The 23,179-nt window shown below is 42.5% G+C and overlaps 1 protein-coding gene across 2 annotated transcripts in view; it reads right to left on the bottom strand.

Annotated features, from left to right (window-relative positions):
- Positions 1 to 23,179, bottom strand: part of GOLIM4 (golgi integral membrane protein 4) — a 78,843-nt gene that overhangs the window by 7,267 nt on the left and 48,397 nt on the right. Inside the window, exons 4-14 of one of the 2 annotated variants that reach the window (XM_039241938.1) lie at positions 22,207 to 22,260; positions 20,914 to 21,064; positions 17,375 to 17,457; positions 16,769 to 16,852; positions 13,392 to 13,550; positions 9,213 to 9,545; positions 7,288 to 7,556; positions 6,749 to 6,831; positions 5,287 to 5,396; positions 2,620 to 2,787; positions 2,213 to 2,281 (exon numbers count right to left, since the gene is read on the bottom strand). In XM_039241938.1, the coding sequence (XP_039097869.1) occupies positions 2,213 to 2,281; positions 2,620 to 2,787; positions 5,287 to 5,396; positions 6,749 to 6,831; positions 7,288 to 7,556; positions 9,213 to 9,545; positions 13,392 to 13,550; positions 16,769 to 16,852; positions 17,375 to 17,457; positions 20,914 to 21,064; positions 22,207 to 22,260 (1,563 nt within the window). The remainder of the gene's footprint in view (positions 1 to 2,212; positions 2,282 to 2,619; positions 2,788 to 5,286; positions 5,397 to 6,748; positions 6,832 to 7,287; positions 7,557 to 9,212; positions 9,546 to 13,391; positions 13,551 to 16,768; positions 16,853 to 17,374; positions 17,458 to 20,913; positions 21,065 to 22,206; positions 22,261 to 23,179) is intronic. The other variant, XM_039241939.1, reaches the window with a different exon arrangement.

Below are 23,179 nucleotides of genomic sequence, written 5' to 3'. Positions count from 1 at the left end.
GACCTGAGCCATAGTCGGAGGCTTAACCGACTGAGCCACCCAGGTGCCCCACTCTTCTCCCTCCTCACGGGAAGGACTGAGAACAGTGGAAGAAGGTGGGAAGATCCCATAACTAACCATCTCAGGAACTGCCCAAGGAATGCCACACGGCCTGTGCAAGGGACGCTGTGGGACAGAGAGGGAGGTCACCCAGGGGGAGACAAAGGCACGCTGAGAGCAGTCACACTTGGGAAGGTGTGCAACCTTGACCCTACACAAGACAGGGTCAGAACGTGGGCCAGAGGCACCAGACAGGACTTCAGAGCAGGGAACCAGAGAAAGCGAAGTGGGACTGGGGGCTGCCGCAGGGACAGAAAAGGGCTCTGGCCGGCTCGGCCCGCCTGCAGGACGCAGTGCAGTGGCCCTCATCCCTGCTTCCACCGTTCTCTTCCTCTCCTGTCTCTTTCTTTCTTTCTTTCTTTCCTATCTTCGATCCCTCTTGGATCACAGGGCTGCTCTCTCCACCTTGACTGACATAATATAAAGGTGAAAAATAATCAGTAAATACTGATTAAAATTTCATGTTTACCCTTCTACATTTTTAAAAAGAAGCCAAGGTGAATCTCTTCTCTTTTCATCCCTCAGAGATTCCTGGCACCTGACATAACGAGACAGAGTAATTTCGTTCAGACATCCTGTTACAAGAGACATCCAGATGAGTATCTTTCTCTTGCCAAATGTCTTAATATTCAAGGCTGCTAGTTTTTCTAATGTTCTCTTGTGATAACACAGCTCGGGATCTAGACCAGGCTGAATGGCAGTATGAGAAAAGAGAAAGGATAAAAAGCTCAGGCCGGTGAGAGTACACGTGACTAGAGATGCATGTTGCCAGTAGCTGCAAAGAGCAACATGCCTTTCTGTTTCCCTGGTAGAAGTACCCATTTTCACACGAGCTCCGAGAAGCGGACAACAAATGCAACAGAAATGAGGCAGCAGGGCTCATCGAGAGAACTGCACATGCCAGTGTGGTGGCACACGTATGCGGAGCAGGACCCCCAGGGCCGGGGGAGTTGGTTCAGGCTGCCATTTGTCCATCCGCTCACGCAGCTCCCGTTAGGGCGAACGCCCCACACAGGCAAGAAGCCCAGCTGAGAACCACTCTTGAACCAGAGCTCTGATGCAGCGGACCATTTCCTGGGCCAGAGAGACACCAAACACCCGGCCTTGGCCTCGTCTGTATCACATCCCCAGGATCAGGGCTTCAGTGGTCCGGACGGTCGAGGGCGGAGACTCCCCAGCTCCCAGCAGTGGCATTCATTCACCCACCACTTACACGATGCGCGCCAGGACAGGGGCTGCTCCGCAAAGCCAGTTAGCGATAAGCTGCTAGAACTTTATGGTAACAAGGAAACGAAAATGAAATTTAAGAAATTCCACCCAAATGCATTTTATTCAACTGACCTCCTTAACATATTTTTTCCTTTTCTTTATCGTTAAATTTCATTATGACACTAAATTCTTAGAAGAGGCAAAGTGTAGAGACTCTAGGGGCGCCTGGGTGGCTTAGTCGGTTAAGCGTCCGACTTTTGCTTAGGTCATGATCTTTTGGTTTTTGTGTTCGTGCCCCGCGTCGGGCTCTGTGCTGACTGCCAGCTCGGAGCCTGGAGCCTGTTTCAGTCTTTGACTCCCTCTCTCTCTGACCCTCCCCTGCTTACGCTGTCTCTCTCTCTCTCTCTCTCCTAGAAATAAATAAAAAACATTAAAAAAAAAAAAGTGTAGAGACTCTAAAAATTTGGGTGGAAGGTGTTAAGTGTAGTCTGATGGACACTCGGGACACCCCTGTGGCAGGGTCTGCAGAGTAAGTTACAGGGTTGATCCAGACCCTCAGACCCGATGTGCAAAGCTCTGTTCTTCTCTCTTTTTATGAGGGAAAGAAACGAGAGAAAGTATTCTTACAAATATCACACAGCCCTAAGTCCACCATTCCTGGAGGGCCGGATGGCTTCTTTTAGTTCAAAATTTCTAGTGCAAACCAGAAAGAAGGATTCTATTACCTTCTAACCACATGTCTCCACTTCCACGGTCCATTTCCTCTTGGAACCACCCTTTCTCATCCCAACTATGTCTTTCTGAACACGTCTACAGAAGGCGCGTCAGAGCCCACGCTGCCCCTAAGGTGAGTGTGAGGCACCAGGCGGTTCGGCCAGTCTCCTGCATCATCCCACCTCCCTACCTCCTCTTCGCCCTCTTCCTGGTATTGCTCGTCCACATTGTCCTCCTGCTGGTCTGGGTTTCCTGCCATCTGTTGGGACAAAAGGGGAAGCTTAGGTTCCTGAACAGCGGAGATGCATCTTACAGTCCTCTGGGATGAAGAGCAAGCTTCTGCCATAAAAAAAAAATGTACCTTCAATGCATCGGTGGCCAGGAAATGATAAATAACCCTTCCCAACACAAGACCTAGAATGTGTGTTACCCACCCTCCCTCCCTGAGTGTGGGCACAGCATTTCACATCACGGCCTAAAAACCAACCAAAGAGGCAGACCTTCTGTCAGTGTGTATTAGGACTAACCTTTTGCATCAATCAGGCCGTTATTAAGATGCCCAGGTTAAAACCACCCTCTGTAGCAGCGTCTGCTTACCACCAAATGTTCTTCCATTTCCGCATTCTCTTGCTTTGCATTACTTTGTTTTGGCTCTTCATTTTCATCTGGCAAATTTTCCTCTCTCACTTGCTCGGCTTCCTCAAATTCATCTTCACCTTGATTATTGGGGTCATCGGCTGGGTTTATATCCTCGACAGCTGCCCTCTGCAAAATTTTAATAAAAAGCAACCACTACCTCAAGACCCAGGATCAAATTTAATTTCATTGGAAAGGCCACACACTGCCAGAAAATGAAATCGTCCTTCGCCAGACTGTTCAACTCTATCCTTGCCAAGACTCACAAGTACACATCCCACTGTCAAAAGATGAAACTCCTGCTTTATTTGTCAGAGGCTGATGGATCAGAGTGAAGTGCAGACAGCACTTGTTTTCTGCAAGCAATTCCAAGACAGTGTTCCAGATTCTAGCACAAGAAATGTGAGCATAACTAAACAGACAAGAAAAATAGTTAATCAAGCCTAACAGGCCACGTGGGAGAAATCACTAAAATGGGAGGTTTAGATAGGCAAGGAGTAACTTCTTCCCTGAGTATGCTGATTCTTATACAGACAAGCTTTACTCTGCAAGGAATTTTTTACACATTAAGGGGGCAAATAGCTATTGAAGAGTGAGAAGGCCCACATCAGAAAGGACCCAAGAAAGGATCTGTGCCCCTAATAAGGGGCTAATCCAAAATTAACAGTTGATTTCTAGCACGGAACAAATTTCTACAGAACGATCGCTACCATGAAAGAGAGACGTTGCACTGGCAAAAGACAGGAGAAAAAGAACCAAGTGAACCCAGTATTTGGCAACAGATCTTTAAAAATCTCTCCCCCAACCTTCCCTCCAGCAGCTCTCAGTTATGGTGTTCAACAAATGCTCTTCACATGATCGACTTGAGAAGTATCTCTGTTTTCCACTTAAACTCCCAAAGCGCCCTTCAAAACAATACATGTCCTCATAAAGATTCAGATTTTTAAAGCCTGCACTGGGCAGGAACGATAATGCTTGCAGCCATGTCCGGGTCACTCAGGGTCACCAACAGGACACTTAACTGAAGCAGCAAACGCTTCCCAGAGATGAGGCATCCAAGATTGGATCTGTATCAGTGTTCTCCAGGCAATGAGATTCCACTTCAATTCACTTCGCAGCCTTGAACATAGTCAAGAGCTCACCGGTCTCAGCTGACTGATTACTTGGCACATTCCTGGCTACACACTTCGTTCAAGTGCAGATGGCACTTTTCTTAGGAATACAGTGACAAATCATCATCTTCACACTAGATGCCAATTACTCCACAACCTCTTGATATACAGATTTCTTTCTGGGCATTCTCAATAATATGTGCAGAAGCACAGGAAAAATGTAACATGTTTTTTACCAAAGGGCTGGTGCAAAAGCCCACAGAAATGTCCACTCCAGGCAAGTTAATAAGTGAAATGTAACAGGACAGTTGTTACATTCAAATAGTCAGATGATCAAATGTACCTCGATAAAGCTGGACAAAATTCGTTTAATTAAAAAAATAGATGAAACAAAGAGAGAGAGAGAGACAAGCTGGCTAACGATTTCTAATTAAAAGAAGGAATGGGAGGAAGGGCAGCAATGTGTCCTCCAGAACAAGTAAAGTGCTGACGGAAGAGGGAGGGTTAGAAGGTCAAGTCCCCAAAGCAGGATGCACCCAGAGCGCAGACACTGGGCCAGGCACTGTTTCTCCCCACTGCATCTGCTCAGGCACATCCACTTTTCTTGCTGTTCTCACAAGATACTCACCAGCTCCACTCCCCTGCTCTCCAGAGCTCCTGCCCTTTCCTGAACACACTTACCCAAGTGCTAACCCAGGTGCCACAGGCAAACGTGCTTTGCCACAGCTCTGCTCAAGTTAAGTACAAAAGCCGTTTCTACCCATTAAAAAAAAAGGAAAAAGATAAAAAGAAATTTAAAAAACCCGTTTCTATCCAGGGGAGTTTAAGCAGGTATCATCAGGAAGGTTTTCTCAACGAGTATCAAGGAAGGGTATATAGACCCTCCTTTCCATATAAACAGGACCCATATGTTAGCATAGACTGGATTTCATAAACACAGCGGTGGTTTGACTAGCAAAAGACAACAGGAGAGCTAAAGTAAGCTGTCAAACTCATCTACACGTACGCACAAGAACACACTGACTGGGCGCCTGCTTGCCTCAGGCCCCCAGCCACACAGGTGAACTGGGAGTCCAGGTCCTTCCTTGGCAAACACAAAGAACATTCGTGGTTATTGAGTCTGTACTGATTCATATTCTGAGTTTTCTATACCATTATGGTACTTGAGCATTTTTTTTTTCATTTCTCAAGCCCCACATCCTTACACACGTATTGATTGCTTTTTTTTTTTCCCATTTTTCAGAATTACTACATATTTCAATGCTTCTTATTGTGGCTTTTCTCGATCTAGAAGTTGTCAGAGGGAAACTCCTGTTTCCCAGAGCAGCTTTTGAGCCAGTCTCGTGACACTCATAGCCCCAGTTTACAGTTAACAACGTTGCTTCTATAATTACGCAAGCCATCTTCCTTCTGCGCTGATGACATAACAGACGTATCTGGAGCCAGAGGCACGGTGTCAGGGTCCTTTCCGCCTTGTGAGTTTCCCTGTGCCATGACCAAAAGAGAAGACACTTACATCTGCCTCGGAGTCTGGATCAGCTTCGTGGGGCCCCTGATCTTGAGGCTCATGTCCATTCTCTGGGTCATCTTCTGCCTCATCCTGGTGCTGGTTGTCTCTCTCATAAGCTAGCAAATCAAAGGAACTAAGATCAGTGCAGATGAACCAGACAGGATTCTATCTTTCTACTCAAAGAAAAGCCACCAGTGGGCGTTCCTACAGACTATGTCACCCAATCTCTCCTCCACAGAGAAAAACGTTAATTCAACAGAAGGCATATACCTCAGCTTTTTGGAATAAAACTACATCCTTTTCTCAGACCAGGTGTCTAAGGAGACAGCATGGGTGAGTGACCTATTCTTCTAAAGCAAATGTTTATAAGAGCTGCGTTCCCCTCCCCTTGTTATACGAAAAACAATAATAAAACTTTCTCAACAAAAGAATGCCCAGGCAACTGGACACTGCTAAAACTGTCCGCTAATTTTTGGTAATATCAGAGGAAATAGCAAGGTACCAAAAGGAGAAACTAGTAACGTGTCAGGAAATGAAAGAAAGAACACCCCAGCACATGGCAGCAGTGAGGGCTGCCACCACACAGCACATCTCACAGTTCAACTCACACAGACATTTACTTGTTGCTTTTGGGGAAAAAAAAAATTTCAATAAAGGAAATTTAGATTAGAGCATACAAAGAGAACAACAAACAACTTTTTAAGTAAGCTATAAGAGGAAAGGTTAAGTATATTATAGGTGAGTATTTAGCTAACAGAAAACAGAGATGCAAGGTAACTTCCCATCAGATTTCAAGTGCACCAAGGGATTCATTAAATAAATAGGAGAACAAAGTGTTCTCTAGTCTTACTGATAATGGAACAAAAACGCTTAAAGTGCTGCACAAGGGGACATAAGGAAAACAATGTCTTGACTACGAGGGCTATAAAATATCAGAACAGGCTATAGAGGGAGTTTGGGTAATCACCTTCTTTCAGACTCTTTTAAAAAGGATACATATCTGAGTGTTAGAGTTGCCAGAGAGCTGGTTACTTTCTAGTTCTATTATACGCGAAGGGATATTTGATCAACTGCATACGAGATGTGTGCCACAAGTGAAAGCTACCAGCGCCTGAATCTGAAAAACTTTCAAGGCAATGATCCAAAGGCTTCCAAGGTAAGGAGAAAATGGAGCCATTTCCCAGAGTTTAACAGTCCAATGATAATGTATCAGAAAGAACAATTCAGTACACAGAAAGCTTAAACTACAGGAAAAAAATGTTAGGAAGGAAACAGATAATCTTGGGCAGTTGTGGCCACCAACGTGCACTGTTTGGAAATATTACCAGCAAAGTAACAGCGGCAACAGCAAAAGGCGTGCGGTACGCAAGTCTCCCTTGTATGTACTCAGATGTGCATGCAACTCTGGGTGGATATTCCATATTACCAAGTATGTTTATTAACATATTCACAGCCTGAGAAGTCTCACCACCGCCTTCCTCTTCTTGGACGCCTTGGTCCTCTGCTCCCTGAACAATATCATGATCCATGGTGTCATAATGGGCTTGCTGCCTGCAGGAGACACAAACGTTATCAACTCAGTGACAAATTCAGTGGCACAATCTGACAGAAGTCATTTACGTTTAAAGGTAGTAATAAATTTTTCAACAGTTCTTAAAAAGTCATCAAGAGTTTCTTTTTTTTTAATTTTACACTTATGCTATTGGGTTTAAGAAAGATTCCAGATACAATGTCAAAGGATGTCTTAAAAAACATACAGCGCCTTTCACGTGATAAAGTAAAATAAAGTTAGCACAGAACCTGCTAGGTTCTCTCTCTAAACTAAACTTGGAGACCTAAGGTTTTTAATTAAGGGAAAAAAATGATTATTTTAGAAATGAAATATTTGGAAATGTAATCCTCAAGGGGTTGTTCCCAGCCAGCTACAGGAGCCCCTGCAGCTCACGGGGAACAGACACCCGGAGCCACGTGCGTCTGCTCGGGTGAACGAGGGGAGGGGAAGGCTACCGTAGCTGCTCCGGGGGTTGTGGCCGGCCCTCCTTGGGGCTGGCCTGCCCTTGCTGGGCCACCTCTCTGGCCAGAAGCTGCTGCTGCTGCTGCTGCTGCTGCTGTCGCTGCCTCAACAAGTGTCCCTGCAGCCGCTGCTGGTGCAGTGCCTCCTGCTGTTCTCTCAGCCGCTGCGACTCCTCAGCCTGCTTCGCCGCCAGTCTCTGCTGCTCCAACTGCTCCTCGTAGGGCGACCGCACGTTGGTGGCCGGCCTGGCTGAGGGGTACACCTGGGGAAAATGTGGTGGTGCTGAGCAAGACCAGTCAGGACCTCGGGGTGTCCCCCCTTCTGTGGTTTCTCCCGATGAACTCACGCGGCAGGCCTGGTTTATTTAATTAACTCCGACCTGTGAGGTGGACTGGGATTATACCTCAGGTTCGAGGTCACCTTGAGCCAGAACCCCTCTTTCCCAACTCTCTGAGTTACCTTTGGCTTCTTTTAGCAACTGATCGCCTCTATTTGTTGGCATTTTGGCAGATTTTCAAAGTGTTCCCTCTCACACAGAAGAGGGCAAAACAGAAGAAATCCCTTTTGAACCTTCACTAAATGTACATTCAAAAGGTTCTGCTCTAAGTGGGTACCTAGTAACCTCACATTAACTGTAGCATTTGTGAGTCGAAGCTGTGGCTAAGGCTTTTCCATGAGGAGTGTAGGATCCAGGGATGCCAATTAATTCTAGGAATGCAGAACCAATCTCAGGCTAACCACAGCCAAAAAAAAGCCAAATTTTAGATAAGGGTGGTCAGGGGTGGGGGTGGCAGAGAACAAATTCCTTCAAAGAAAAAGAGAATGAGTGACTAGATAGTATCTTCTGATGAAAGGAAAAACTGATCCAGGAATTCTTAAACGCTGCTTCCCACCGAGCCAGCCCACCACTCACTCCTCCATCACCCCTTCTCCCAACCAACACAAGCACACACAATATTCACCAAAGGAGAGAAGGTGCAGGCTTAAGGGGAACTAAACCCAAAGGGGAATTACTTTTGAAAAAAGGTATATGGGGGACGCAAGACTGGGAGGGGCTTCTCCATGCTAAGTTGGCAATAATGAAGGCGTCCAACAACAGAGACCATTACATCTACTCAGCCTAAAGTCTCAGGTAGCTTGAAGTCTTAGAAAGTTCTAAGGCAAACAAAACCTCAGAGTCACAAATACAAGGTGATCAGCATCTATGTAAAAGCCAGGTAGCCCAGTGTTAGGTATCAGCTTAGAGACAGAGGAAGGAAGATAGGTCTCTGCCTTCAGTGCTTCAGTTTGTTTAAAGTACGATTTCTAATAATAATGGATTTTTCAAAGGGAAAAAGGCCTTCTTTACTTGAGAGGGAAGTGCTCCGGTAGAGGGAGCCTGAGCAGAGATTGGTTAAACATACTCACCCAATGGGGCATCCTTAAGAGATAAGATCAGCCTTTTGACAACTTAATAACCACCTTGAAGATGGATGTGCAAAAGCCACCTACCATTTGATAGTAAATGAGGGAGGAGGAGACTTTTGATCATAGAAAATGAGACCTTTCCGGGACTCAACTTGCCCGTGGGACCTGAGCACATTCCGGGGAGGTCCCCACTCAGGCACTCATCTGTCCTCCTCCTGCTCAAGGGACCTACGTGAGCAGGAGACGGCCTTGTTATGCCCTCCTGGCAAAGAAAGTACACCGACAGCTTTCCGTTTCCTTCACTCAGCTTTCTGCGGTATGGGAGCAGCTACGCTATTAACACGACAAGAGAAAACTTAAATACGTGCATATAAAACATATATGTGCATGTAGCGTTCAGTGAAACCGCTCTATAGGGGGAGGCTTTTACAACATTTAAAAACAAAGCCATGCCCCCTATCGCAGCGGACGAAACAGAATATAGGCGGAGGAGAAGCGGATGGCCTTGTACCTCGGCGTGAGCGCCCCTCCCCGGAAGGCTGGTTTCTTCTCTCGGTTCTCGCTGTTCCTTCCACTCCCGGGCCTGCTCCTCTGGGGATGGGTCGTGTTCCTCTTCCAGGTGTTCGGCCCGCCCGACCTGCTCCATGGCCTCCTCTTCCAGAGCCTTCCTGTGCTCCTCTTCAACCTGACGCTCCTCTGGCTCCCTGGGTTCCGCTTCCTGCTGGTTCAGCTCTGCTGGAGCCTGAGATTCTGCCTCCTTCTGGGAAGGAGGGTAAAGTCTTGTTTCTTCTGTTCTTCTAGGAACGGCTTCGTGAGTCTGCCACACATCACTATTCCGAGACACCTAGGCCAAGCACATCACGGGAAATGACACCCTTCTATTTTGAAAGCAGCGGTACACCCTCTTTATTACCATGTCTGTGGGGTTACAACATAAGCAAAGTCTTGGAGTCTAGATATACAGAGTCCTGACAGAAAAGTATGGCTGCAATGGAGTCACTTAACTCTTCTCCCTGTGTAATCTCACCTATAAAATAGAGATAACATAACAAAAGCTCATCTTGGAAAGAATACAGTAAGTAACCTAAGAGTAAAGCCTATATGTGACCGCACTGCAGCAGACTTTTCCCTCAAAAGCAGTCTCACTCCTGTTTTTCTTCAGAACAAAATTAAAAAAACAAAACAAAAAACCTCAGACTTCAAGTGATGAAGTGTTTCTATGAGTTTCTCCCATTTACATTTTGTTTTCAATAATATTTGAAAACTTGGGTGCCTTACTGGCTCAGTGTGAAGAGCATGCAACTTTTGATCTCGAGGTCATGAGCTCAGCACCACATGGGGTGTAGAGATTACTTAAATAAATAAAACTTAAAAAAATAATAATGACTTAAAAAGAGAATGACAGGGGATCCTGAGTTGCTCAGTCGGTTAAACATCTGACTTCAGCTCAGGTCATGATCTCATGGTTCATGGGTTCAAGACCCACATCGGGTTCTGTGCTGACAGCTCAGAGCCTGGAGCTGCTTCAGATTCTGTGTCTCCCTCTCTCTCTGTGCACCATCCCTCCCCTTCCTGTTACTCCTAGTACTCTGTCTCTTTCTCTCTTAAAAATAAGTATTACAATTTTTTTTTTAATTTAAGAGAAGACCAGGATAAGACCATACTGAAGATGAGTTGGGTTTATTTTTTACTAACTAATAAAAAAAAAAAAAAAGAATGCCATTACTAATAGACATCCATGTTAGTGAAAAATAGTGCCCATTAAATCATACAATAAAATATTTTTAACATATTTATCTCTTTGTAAATCAGAGGAAATATTTTGTAAGTAGTTTGTATTGTTAATATAGAAAACTCTGAACAACAAAAAAGACATGTCTTTTTACAGGGAACTGCTCTTCAAAAATCAGTTGATTTAAATTGGTTTTCCCAGGGGCACCTGGGTGGCTCAGTCGGTTAAACGTCCGACTTCAGCGTAGGTCATGATCTCACGGTTTGTGGGTTCGAGCCCTGCGTTGGGCTCTGTGCTGACAGCCGGCTCAGAGTCTAGTGCCTGTTTCAGATTCTGTGTCTCCCTCTCTCTCTGACCCTCCCCTGCTCACGCTGTCTCTCTGTCTCTCAAAAAGAAATAAGCGTTAAAAAAATAAATTGATTTTCCCATATTTAAAGTTGCAAAGATTTCCATGTGATCTTCACTGCTTACGAAAGAGGGGCAATGGGGCGCCTGGGTGGCTTAGTCGGTTAAGTGTCCGACTTTCGCTTAGGTCATGATCTCGCGGTTCGTGGGTTCGAGCCCCGCATCCGGCTCTGGGCTGACTGCCAGCTCACAGACTGGAGCCTGTTTCAGTCTGTGACTCCCTCTCTCTCTGACCCTCCCCTGCTCACGCTGTCTCTCTCTCTCTCTCTTAGAAATAAATAAAACATTAAAAAAAAAAAAAAAAGAGGGGCAAAAAAGAGATGATAAAATAGCATAAGAAAACTTATCACTCCTCTCCCTCTTCCAACTTTATCAGAAAAAAATGACTTCTTTGGTCAGATTGCTCTTCCAAATTGAAATAAATGTGAAGCCATCTTCTTAAATTAGCAGAACTGTAACTAAGAAACTGAATTGTATAAATAAATCTGCACAGCAAACAATCAACAAAACTAAAAGGAGGTTCCTCAAAGTTAAAAATAGAACTAACCTATGACCCACAATTGCAAATTAGGTATTTACCCAAAAGATACAAAAATACAGATTCGAAGGGCTACATGCACCCTGTTGTTTATAGCAGCATTATCAACAACAGCCAAACTATGAGAAGGGTCCAAATGTTCATCGACTTATGAATGGATAAAGGAGATGTGGTGTGTGTATGTAATGAAATATTACTCAGTCATGAAAAAGAATGAAATCTTGCCATTTGCAATGGTGTAGATGAAGCCAGAGTGTATTACACTAAGCAAAATAAGTCAAATATCACATGATTTCACTCATAGATGAAATTTAAGAAATAAAACAGAAGAACATATGGAAAGGGGAAAAAAAAGACAGAAGGAACCGAAGCATACGAGACTCTTAATGACAGAGAACAAACTGAGGGTTGATGGAGGGAAGTGGGTGGGGGGATGGGCTAAATGGGCAATGTGAGTATTGTACGTAAATGAGGAATCACTAGATTCTACTCCTGTAACCAATACTGCACTATACGTTAACTAACTAGAATTTAAAGAAAATTTTGAAAAAGAATAAATAAATAAACAAGAGGAAGAAGAAGTCCTTTCTCAGACAGCTGAGGACAACTTTTGGAGATGTATGTCTTACCAACATCCTCACGTCCATGCCCTGGCTTTACATGAAGTATTTCTCTGAAGGGCCCTAAATGCTTTCAAACACATGCCATTTATCTCCACAGCACTTCTGTGAGAAAGGTTCCAGCAGATAACCACTATCTCCGCCCTCACAGATATGAAAACTAAAGGTGTGAGTCATTACAAGATTAATCCAGGAAACTGGTAGTCAGACAGGGATAAGGGATAGAACCAATCCCCAGGCCAGGGATCTGGTCATGTTTTCTGAAGTTAACAGTAACAGCATGGGTCTGGGAAGACACAGCAGGTCCTGTCTGCACAGGAATGCTCTGCATGACTGAAGACGTCCATGAAGTCCACCCCTAGCAACTTGATTATTCCCATAAGATGGTAACTTGGGGCACATCTTCTCGAATGTTTGCTGTTCAAACCAACTTCTTTGGGGGAAAGAGTATCATATTTGCCATATTTATTATGCATGTTATTAAAACAGTTTTGTAAGAATAAAGGATAAGGGTAACCCTACTTTTGATGTCCCACTTACGAGATATTTTTTAAGCAAGGCTCAGCTTTTATGAACAACAGGAATACAAAAAAGAAAAGGTGGATTAAGAAACTAGTACTCATACATTTGGTAGTTTTTTTTTTTTTTTTTAATTTTTATTTCTAGGAAAGAGAGAGACAGCGTGAGCAGGGGAGGGCCAGAGAGAGAGAGGGAGATACAGACTCTGAAACAGGCTCCAGGCTCCGAGCCGGCAGTCAGCACAGAGCCCGACGCGGGGCTCGAACCCACGAACCACGAGATCATGACCCAAGCGAAAGTCAGACGCTTAACCGACTAAGCCACCCAGGCGCCCCACATTTGGTAGTTTTATAAAGACCTCTTAAATACAATTTTTGGCTTGTTCTGTGTGGACCTAGCACTGCATCAAGTTCAACTATATTATCAACCTGAACACTTGAGTGTCACATAATATTCTCATGATCATTTAATCTCACTCTGCCACCTAAAAACCCAAATGACATGAACAGAAAAAAAAATTTTTTTAAGTCAGCACAACAGCTCCTTTAGAAAAATAAACCCACATGAATAAACAAAGCCAGTAAACTCTTTCCCAGAAAAATACTACAGCAGTAGCTCTCAAAGCGTACTCCCCAGACCAGCTGAATCAGTTAGAAATGCAGGCCTCATCCCAAAATAACTGAACTGGAAACTGAACTGGACTGGGGCCCAACTATCTGTGTTTTAACAGCCCTGCTGGGGACTCTGATCTACGCTAAAATTTGAGAACCACTGTTCTGCAGGAAGAGCTGGCAATATTTCGAGCAGTTCACCTGATGACAGCTTGATGCGGAAAGTGACCCAACAACAGAATACCAACCAGTTCACGCCTCTTACCTCCCGCGGCTCTCCGGCTGCCTTCTCCCTCGCTGGGTTGTCACCGTGTGGAAAATGTGTCACCTGGGTAACATTCTGCTGCTCTGTTTGTTCTGGTTTGCGAAGGCTTGGGATCCGATTCAAAGTATCTTTTAATTGTTTATATTCTGCAACTTGTGTCTGTGTATAAATTGCACAATTGGATGCAAATTGTACAATTTGAGGAGAGAAAGAGATACATTGTTCATGGATGGACATTAGGGTTCACTGGAAGACTAGAGGAAAATATTATACTGAAGTACAAACTAGGAAAAATATGCAGATTATTTCCATGCATTAGCTATTCTTACTTGGACAAGCTTAACCATTTTTAAGCACATGCAAATGAGAGAGAATTAGACACAAAGGGAACAGAGAAAAAATATCTAAGACAGATGTTAGTGTCTCATGCTATGTTAAACAGTCAGAATTCTTATAAATAACTTTCCAGTATAAATATCATTATTAAAAGACCATTTGCAATCAGTTTTACAGCATTAAAAAATTTGTTTAAAAATTCACATAATTATATAAATACAAGTGCAGATATCTTTTACCAATATGGTCTGAGTAATGTTTTCAGTGGAAATGAATCACAAGTTTATTATATATATATACATATATATAATTTATATGTATATAAAATCACTCAGACCACACCCTTCCCCCCATCAGCCTATACTCAAATAGATTAGCTTATTCTCCAGAATGCTTGCAGCATTGTGCTTTGCAGATTTAGGAAAGCAATAGCATAGGCATGAAATGAGCCTAGGTGTTTATTCCTCAACTGTGAACGTCCTTGCTTCTAAGGTGATAAAGGCACTACCGTAAGTATTAAACTACAATATACTCTTATAGGTGTATCTGTGCATATGTGGTAGTGGTATGTGTGTGCGTGTGTGTGTGTGTGCATGCATGCACAATATTTTTAATACAAAGGACTAGAAAGGCAGAAAAAAAATACCTTAACTAAGAAAAATCAATAGACACTGCTCATACTTAACTCATCACATGCACCAACACTGTTATCCTAAAACAGAAGTGCTGTGTGTGTAAACACACATGTAAACACCTACGTAAATACATACAGAGAATACAGCAATCTTTTCTGGATGAGTTTCCCAGTCAGGGCGTACAGCAGAGCAGGTGAGTGGAGGCTAGAGTCCAGCCAGCACCCCACAGTCCCAGCCATACACCCTGGCATAGTGCTCTCCACCCCAATGACTAGGGGCCTTTTTAGTTTTTTTTTGTTTTTGTTTTTTTTTCCAATTCACACAAAGATGAAGAAGTTTTCTCAGTAAATCTATCTCAGGGGAGTGCTTCCGTATAATTTGTACAAAGGCATGCCATATGGCCAATGATGGCCCTTATCCCAGAAATCTATCAAAACATTTGCAAACCAACTTTGGAGGTCAAAGGAAAAAAAGAAAAAGATATCCACATAGTGATACTTTTAATATATACTTCTCCTTTCTCCTCTTCCTAGATACATATTTGAAAGAATGCTGCAGTTGTCAAATATTAGTGTGCAAGGAGAATGGAAGGATCATATTAAAAATGCAGTCTCCTGAGCCCCCAGCCTAGAAATTATGACACGACAGGGTCTGGGGCAACGCCCATAGAACTGTGAAGCAGGAAAGTCTCTCAAAGTGTCTGCTTACAAGTTACACGTGACCGTGATGTCCACAGGCCCTAAACTTGAAGCTCAGTTCTGGTCACTGATGTTGGACCAGCTATTTTATTTCCCTTTGACCTCACTTTATTTAGCTATAAAAAGGACAAAATGTAATAGCTCAGTAGGTTGTAAATATTAAATAAAACCCTGTATAAAAAGTTCTTATGAAGATCCTTGACAAACCATAAACTCAAATTCTATTCTATTCTTGCTTTCTCCCCACTCAACTACATTTAAAAATCAGGTTGTCAAGATGCAGTCTTATCAGATGATTTATGGAAGAAATGGAGGTGCCTGGAGCAGTATTTTCTTCCTAAAGAGAGTCAGGGAAAGTACTAGCATGGGGACCAGAGGTGGGACTCTAAGTACTGCACCCAGTTCTGGCATGATTTGGTGGGGGGGCAACAGGACTACTTCAGTCTCCTATCAAAGGAGGAGAAAAGATTTTTAAAGAAATAGAATACAATATATAAGTTACAGAAAAATAGGTTTTCTACTACAAAATCTTGTCCATAATACTCCCAGCATGCTTACTACACAACTTGGTTTTGGTCATGAAATGCATTTTTTACTTAACATTTCTCTGGATTTTCAAATTGTTGCTTAGCCTAATATTCGTGGGCATCATAGCACATGGAACACTCAAATTAGTTTGTCACATTTTTCAGCATGAAAAACAGCCTCAAATAAATTCTTGGTAAAAATTTTATAAAGGAGGTTTTGAATGAAATAATCTCCTAAGGTCAATTTGATTTGCACACACGTGAAAAACTACCACACAGCTACAGTTTTGGTGGGAGATACTCAGTGACTACCTTGAAAAGAAGTCCCACAAACTCAGATGCTATAGTCTCTAAGATGGGCCAGGGCCCAGCATATTATACATCTCATAATTTTATAAAGACAAGATGTAACACATGGTCTCCTGAATTGGACAGACAGTTGGTTTTCCTCTGAATGCTTCCAACAGAAGAGAAGTGCAGACCTAGCGACTAAGGTAGCCATTTCTACTGGTTTGTTTCTACTAGAAAGCTGTAAAACATAGTATGGTATTGCTTTAAGAAGCTCTCCAACACTTGTATTCATCCGTTTGTTCATTCAGCAAATATCCACTGTGGGCCTGCTTTGTGCCAGGGACTGTTCGAGGCTTTGAACAAATGGAACTCACGACTCCTGTTTTTCCTTCTCGACTGACATGAGATCTCTTATTTTCTGTAATTTGACCAATAATCCATAAGCCTCGTCCTAAAAGGAGTGTCTGTAGGCTGGAATGCGGAAGCGAGGGAGGGAGGGATGGAAGAAAAAGTCTTGACAATTATTTACTTAGGTAGCTAGCATCATAAAATTCTATATATCGTACTGGAAGAGTCATCAAAGGGCGGAGAGTGGCAGAAGACCATATATAAGATGTGATTTCTGTGATTTAAATAAGTATTAGATCACTGCAAATAGGGGCTGGTGGAGGGTAGACACTACCGGTGCAATAATAATAATAACAATATCGAAAGCTTATTTAATATTCTCTTGATTGAATTACGAAAGCATGCAGGATCCTCAGGATCAGGAGAGCTCTGTCCTAAGGAACTTACTGAAGGCTGGCTTGTGAGAGACTACATGCATAGAGGAATTCGGAAATGTTAAGCAGACTGTAACAAGAACCGATAGAGGCTGCTGCCCTGCTAACCTGTGCAGCAGCTAGTGCACTCTTGTGGTCTTCCAAAGTCACTACAAGTTGTTCATGCTCGGAGAGTAAATTCTTATGCTGTTGCTACACAAAAAAGAATTTTACATGTTGAGATTGAACATTTGAAGACAACTTCTGCTTTGCCTGATGGCAGTATGGGCATCCACATGCAGCTTTGCCTGCCTGGCTGTTTGTCTTTCTCAAAGCATTTGCTCAGTTTAAAAATCATTGTAAAGAGAAGACTCTATGAATGTAGTATTCTGAAATCAAAAACGTGCTCCCTCAAGGTCATAATCACTTACAAGGAAATCAAAACCAAAGGAATATCTTGTTATTAATAAACCTTGGTAAACACAAAGCTTATTAAAATGCAACCATCTAGCAAAAGAAATCATTTCAGTACTAACAAAAATGTTTGCATTTTCAGACCATCTTTTAGCTCACAATGCAGAAGTGGTAAAAGTAGTGGACACACTCCAATTTATGCAAAGCCCAAAGCAACAACGTGGATTTGTAATGCAAGTCAATTAGGGAATGACTACTAAAGCCATTCTGCAAAGTAAAGCAAGCCAGGAGTAAACAGTCAAAGGCTCAGTGTTGTTTTACCTTGACGTCTTGGAGCTGTGTGTGCATGTCTTGGTGCGCTTTCCTTAGTTGTCTATTCTCTTCTCTCAAATTGTACACGCTTTCTATTTTTGAAAAAGAAAATCATGCATAAAGCCTTGAGATTTTCTGGCTTTTGATTCCATTAGGTTTCATATCTATAACTTCACATAACTATTTTTAGGATTTGTTTTTAACTTTGATAGTATAATAGGCCAAATCAACCAAAATTTTATCATTTTGGGATATGGCCTGGGTTCAGCCAGACATTCCAAAACAATCTGGTTTGGTAGCTTAAATACTTTTAAAGATGCTACACAGTGTAGAAGTTAAGGAGTTATAATTACTCGGTAGTTAAAAAATGAAGTATTTCTGTTAATAAGCAAGTCCTTAGGAATAAAATGCAAAGGGCAGGACCGGTGTAAGATTTGAGTCTCTCTACAAATTAAAAAGAACGTTATCAAAAAGTACAAATCCTACTTCTCATAGCATGAATAATTTCCACGGATCCCAAAGGATATTTCACTTACAAAAGCTACTCAAGAAGTAAGGGACAGAGAGAAACCCTACTTACCTGTTGAAAATTTCTTTTTTTAAAAAAAATCTTTAATGTTTTATTTATTTCTGAGAGAGAGACAGCATGAGTAGGGGAAGGTCAGAGAGAGAGGGAGACACGGAATCTGAAGCAGGCTCCAGGCTCTGAGCTGGCTGTCAGCACAGAGCCCGACGCAGGGCTCGAACCCAAGAACCGTGAGATCATGACCTGAGCCAAAGTCGGACGCTTAACTGACTGAGCCAACCAGGCACCCTGAAAATTTCTACATATATTTTCTTTCCCCTACCACTGAGTTCATGACTGATGCAAATTCTCCCTCCAATAGCGAAAAGACAGTTTTTTTCCAGGGCTATCATGTGAGACTGTGGCTGTCCGAGCAAAGTCCTACAATCTCTCTAATCTCAAGCCTACCATTCAAGGAACAACTTCCGTGACTTGAAGATTCCAGGCCCCGTGCTCTTACCCTCTTGGTGATTTTCTCACTTTCACTATATCTGGATATTAGATGCTATGAACTGGTAGCCCTGGGGCTGCATCCAACTCACGTTTTGTTTGTTTGGTTTGGTTCAGCGCCTGCAGTGTTGACCTATGCAGAGGGTGCCACATCTGAACAGTTGTCGCCATTTAAAAATCAAGAATCTGGGTCTACTAAATTTGGCAACATGAGGCCAAGTCTCATGTGACAAGACTCAGCAGAAGTTGAAGGGTGGCAGGAATACAATATAACTCACTTTTCAGTGGGAGGTACCTTTGAAAGTGAAAGGGGATGCTGTTAATAACAACACTGAGACAGCAAGTGTAAGAAGTCTGCACCGTGCTGGGCAAAGCACCCCGGAGTGCCAGTCACCCCCTGCAGACAAAACCCTAACTCTCCAGCGTGGCACTCAGCACTGAAGAAAGTGCCCATCACCATCTCTCACCATATTTTCTGTCCACTCTTACTCCTGTATAGTCCCTGCCTAACCCCTGAGCTTTGGACTGGTGTTTGGGTTTAGGGGAGAGATCAAGAACAGGGTGGGAAGGGTTTTGACCCAAAGGTCAAAATAGGGCACCACTCGTGATCCAGGGAGACAATAAATGTGTTGTTGGCTGTATAAGTGTTGACACGGTATAAGTGTCATCAAAGGCATCTTCACACCCTATTGTTTAAGGCCTCCATGAAATTTCTTTCAAAAATTAATTGATACCAGGAATACTGTTCTCTCTCGCCCCCTTCTCTTACTCTCTGTTTCTCCCTCCCCTGCTCAAACCACAGTGTAGGTATATTCTCTCATTCTAATACCAAGAACCCTATAACTTACTGCATTTCCCTTTCTGTCCTGGCTGCCAGCAAGTTCAGACCAGGTTATGAGGCTTGAATTATCTCAGGACACAGAATTCACATACATGTGTCCTTCTATTTGCCATGGTTCGGATTTATTACTCCTATATATAATGTGTTAATTATATATTAACAAATATTATATATTATAATATATAAAAATATATATAAATAAAATATATATAAATATAATATTATATATTAATTATATATTTAGAGTTTTACTCTAAATGAGCTTGATTTCAAGGAAATGTTTTCATAAGAAAACATGATTTCTATTACCTTTGTGAAGACGTTTCTCTGTTTGTTATCTTAATGATGCCCACCATCTGCCATAGCACCAAGCCAGTGCCCTGCAGGTCTACTCCTCTTGGGTGTCGTCTGCTGCCACCTGGCCCTTCTCTCAAGGCCACTGTAACTTCTTGTAAACAGCTTCTATGGCTACTTAACTCCCACATGCCTTTTTGTTGTAAACTATTTTGAAATTCTTACAGACAAAACATTGCAAAAAAAAGTATGCAGAGGTCCAGTATACACACTACTCAGCTTCCCCCTATGATGATGTCTTCTATAAAATCCAAATATTGTTTGGTACAGTATAATTAAGTGAGCCACAGCCCTTCCTTGGATTTCACCATCGTTTTTGCATCACTATGTGCCTTTACAAACCAACTCTCACACTTCAAACTTACTTAGCACCCGAATAGCTGATTGTAGAATATTTCCCTCTTTCAGAACTTACATGTACTTAGAGAAGTGATGCATATTGTTTTATATTACGACGAAACTGCCTCATGTTGATGCTGATCATGTGTCAGTAAGTGTTCCAGGTGGCTTTGTGTAAATTATTTAATACTCGCACCAGCCCCAGGAGTTTGATAACTTTTTATGAATGCCCCAGTTCTACAGACAATGGCAATGAGGCATGTGATTACACAGCCTGTCCATGGTCATATAACTAGTAACTGAAAAGGCCAAAATTCACCAGGGCATTGTGACTCTGGAGCCTGAGCTTTTCAAAGCTACTACTAGCAATCGCCAGGTAGTCTTTATGGCCCTTTGGAGATTAGGAAATGCATGGGGCAATTCTGATCATCACAATGACCGTAGAGCATTGCTGGCATTTTGTGGGTAGGGGTCAGAGATGCTAAATATCTCGCAACACAGATACAAAGAGAACTGTCTTGCCCAACATGACCAATGTGGCCCATCAAAGAATCACTAAAGATTCTATGCTGTTTCCTAAAAAAACCCAAAGAGATAAGGATAAATGTGAAATGTTACAAAAAAGTAACCACATGGGAGGGTGGCTGGGTGGCTGAGTCAGTTAAGTGGCTAACTCTTGATCTTGGCTCAAGTCATGATCTCACAGTTCATGAAATTGAGCCCTGCTTCAGGCTCTGTACTGATAGCACAGAGCCTGCTTGGGATTCTCTCTCCCTTTCTCTCTGCCCCTCCCTGGCTCACACTCTTTCTCTTCCTCTCAAAATAAATAAATAAACTTATCAAAAAAAAAAAAAAAAAAAAGTAACCACGTGGTGAGTACCACATGGTAAATGTGAATCAATTGCCACGTAAAACAACAAACAAAATTCTATGGTTTTATAGAAATGTTAATATGAGCAGTTATTTCCATATACACTGGCTAATTAGACTTCCAAATACCTTTTAGCTTAGAGAGTTCTTGTTCTTTCTCTTGCTGCAGCTGCAGGTATTTCTGCTTATGGTCATTAAACGTCCTACTGAAGTCTTCTCCTTGCCTGCGATGTTCCTCCTCCAAGTCGCTGTGCTGTTTCTTCAGCTCCTCGTGTTGACTCTGCAAAGATGAGAACTTGGGCAGAGATGTGTATTCTCTAAATTATACCAGAGTCTATAGCCTTTCTCTCTCAAGAAAGAACAGATGATGGAGTAGGCTTTGTCTTGCTCAGGTTGCTTTTAATTTGGGCAGTTCCCTTCCATTTCCCTTACATTTCAAATCAGTGGCGTGGGATCATGGCCAAAAATAATTTTCTCTTTAATTTTTAACATCAGTAAAAACAACAAGAAATCAGAAGTTAGCAATGGGAGATGGAAAGGGGGAAAGATTTGGGGAAATTCCCAGGGACTCAAACTGCTGCAGAGACAAGGTAAAGATGATAAAAAAAATTATCCCTCCATGGATATTCCAGACTTCCTCTTTCAATAATGTTTTCTCAAGAAGATTTTTTATTTCCTTTCCATAATTTTCCGCCTTCCTGGCAACTCAGTTTAAAGAAAAAAAAAAGGTATTTTTCCTTTTGGGGGAAGTAATAAATTGTTTATAGAATGATTCTTATGTACTTTACTCCTAGTTATACTACTACATTGTAATCATAATATAGATAAATTCTACAGTCTCCACATGCTTAATGAAAGGCTGGTCTGGTTTAATCCATGCACTGCTTTCTTGATCCAGGAAAAGTTCTTAATGAATCTCCCACCACCCCACCCCATCCCACCCCACTCTCTCTCTCTCCTAAGTCTTCTTGACACAGAATAGTGAGTTTTACCCGAGAATCGAGGAAGGAAAAAATACAAATGTGTTCCTGTGATAAGTAAAAGGACACATTAAATATCAGTAACACGAACGAGGCATTTAATTCTACTGCCTCCAATGTGTCTAGGATAAAAGAAAATATCTAAGGTGAGAAATTAAATAAACAAAAACAAACAAAAAGCCTAAAGGGATAAAGAGAAGAACAGAATTAAAAAATCAGGTGACCAAACACCGTTTCACAAGCAAATGTGTAATAAGCTGAATGTTTTTCTGTGACTGGGTGGTAAGAGGAGGGCACATGACAATTCTACGTCATTTCTAGTGAAAGATGGAACCGTGCCACATTGCCACACAAATCAACCTTCCAGAAGCTTTCCTTGATCACGTAAGTTACTTAGTTAATTCTTTCATCCATGCAAGAAGAACAACTTTAAATTACTTACTTTCAACATCTGATGTTGCACATTCAATGCACTGTATCTACTATTGGAATCTTGCTGTAAGTTGAAAAGAAAATAGTTAACACGGAATAACGAATCTGGCTCTCTTGCCAAACATAGCTTCAAGCGCTTAACAGAAGAAGTCCATCTATTTCACCTATATAAGCCACAGTGAATTCTATGCTTGAACAAGGATGTCTCTGGGGCCATCTATTGAATGGCAGGAATGATGGTTTAACATCCCTAGAAGTTTGCTACGTTTCAGTAAAGAAACAGTAAGACAGGGAGTCATAGAACAGCACCCTCGCAGGGCCCCGGGAAATGATTTACTTCCTCTCTCAGGTTGAGAAGAACCGAGGCCCAGATGCACAAGGTACTTGCCCTGAGACACAGTCACTGCGCACGGAACATGGCTAATACACTACGCCAGTGCTCTGAGATGTGGGGATAAGCCAACTCACACCAGGCCTCACAAGCTCTGCAAGGATTAAGAAAGGGAAGAAAAAAAAAAAAAAGAAGGTGCTTCCCTTCCCTGAGCTTCAGTGGATAAGGAACTCTCCCTTTATTACTTGACCCAAATGAGACTCCATTTCACACAGTGAGCAACTGAGAACGGACAAGGAATATCAGCTGAGGGCAAACACGTGTTTAGTAGTGGAGTCTAAGCCGTGGTCTGACGGTGTACATTTGTGTCCCAGAGGAACACCTTACACATGGACCTCACACAGTCCCGGACAGCCATCACCAGTCAGGCCACAAGATGCCCGACAATTCTCTCTCCCCGGGTTGTTCTGTGACGTGCCACCCCCAACCCCTCGCTGTCCCTCATCTCCAGCACCAGTGAACCCCATCTCTTTTTTTCTTTTTTTTTATAATTTCTAAAACAAACTGTATTTTTGCTCTATCATTTTATTGCTTTATTTCATAACACAGTTTCTTTGTAAAGTAAAAGAGTAAACTTTACTGCTTAATTTTA

The sequence above is a fragment of the Hyaena hyaena genome, unplaced genomic scaffold (assembly GCF_003009895.1).
Source record: "Hyaena hyaena isolate Hyena2069 unplaced genomic scaffold, ASM300989v1 scaffold_200, whole genome shotgun sequence".
Lineage (NCBI taxonomy): Eukaryota > Metazoa > Chordata > Mammalia > Carnivora > Hyaenidae > Hyaena > Hyaena hyaena.
This window is presented reverse-complemented; position numbering and strand designations above follow the sequence as displayed.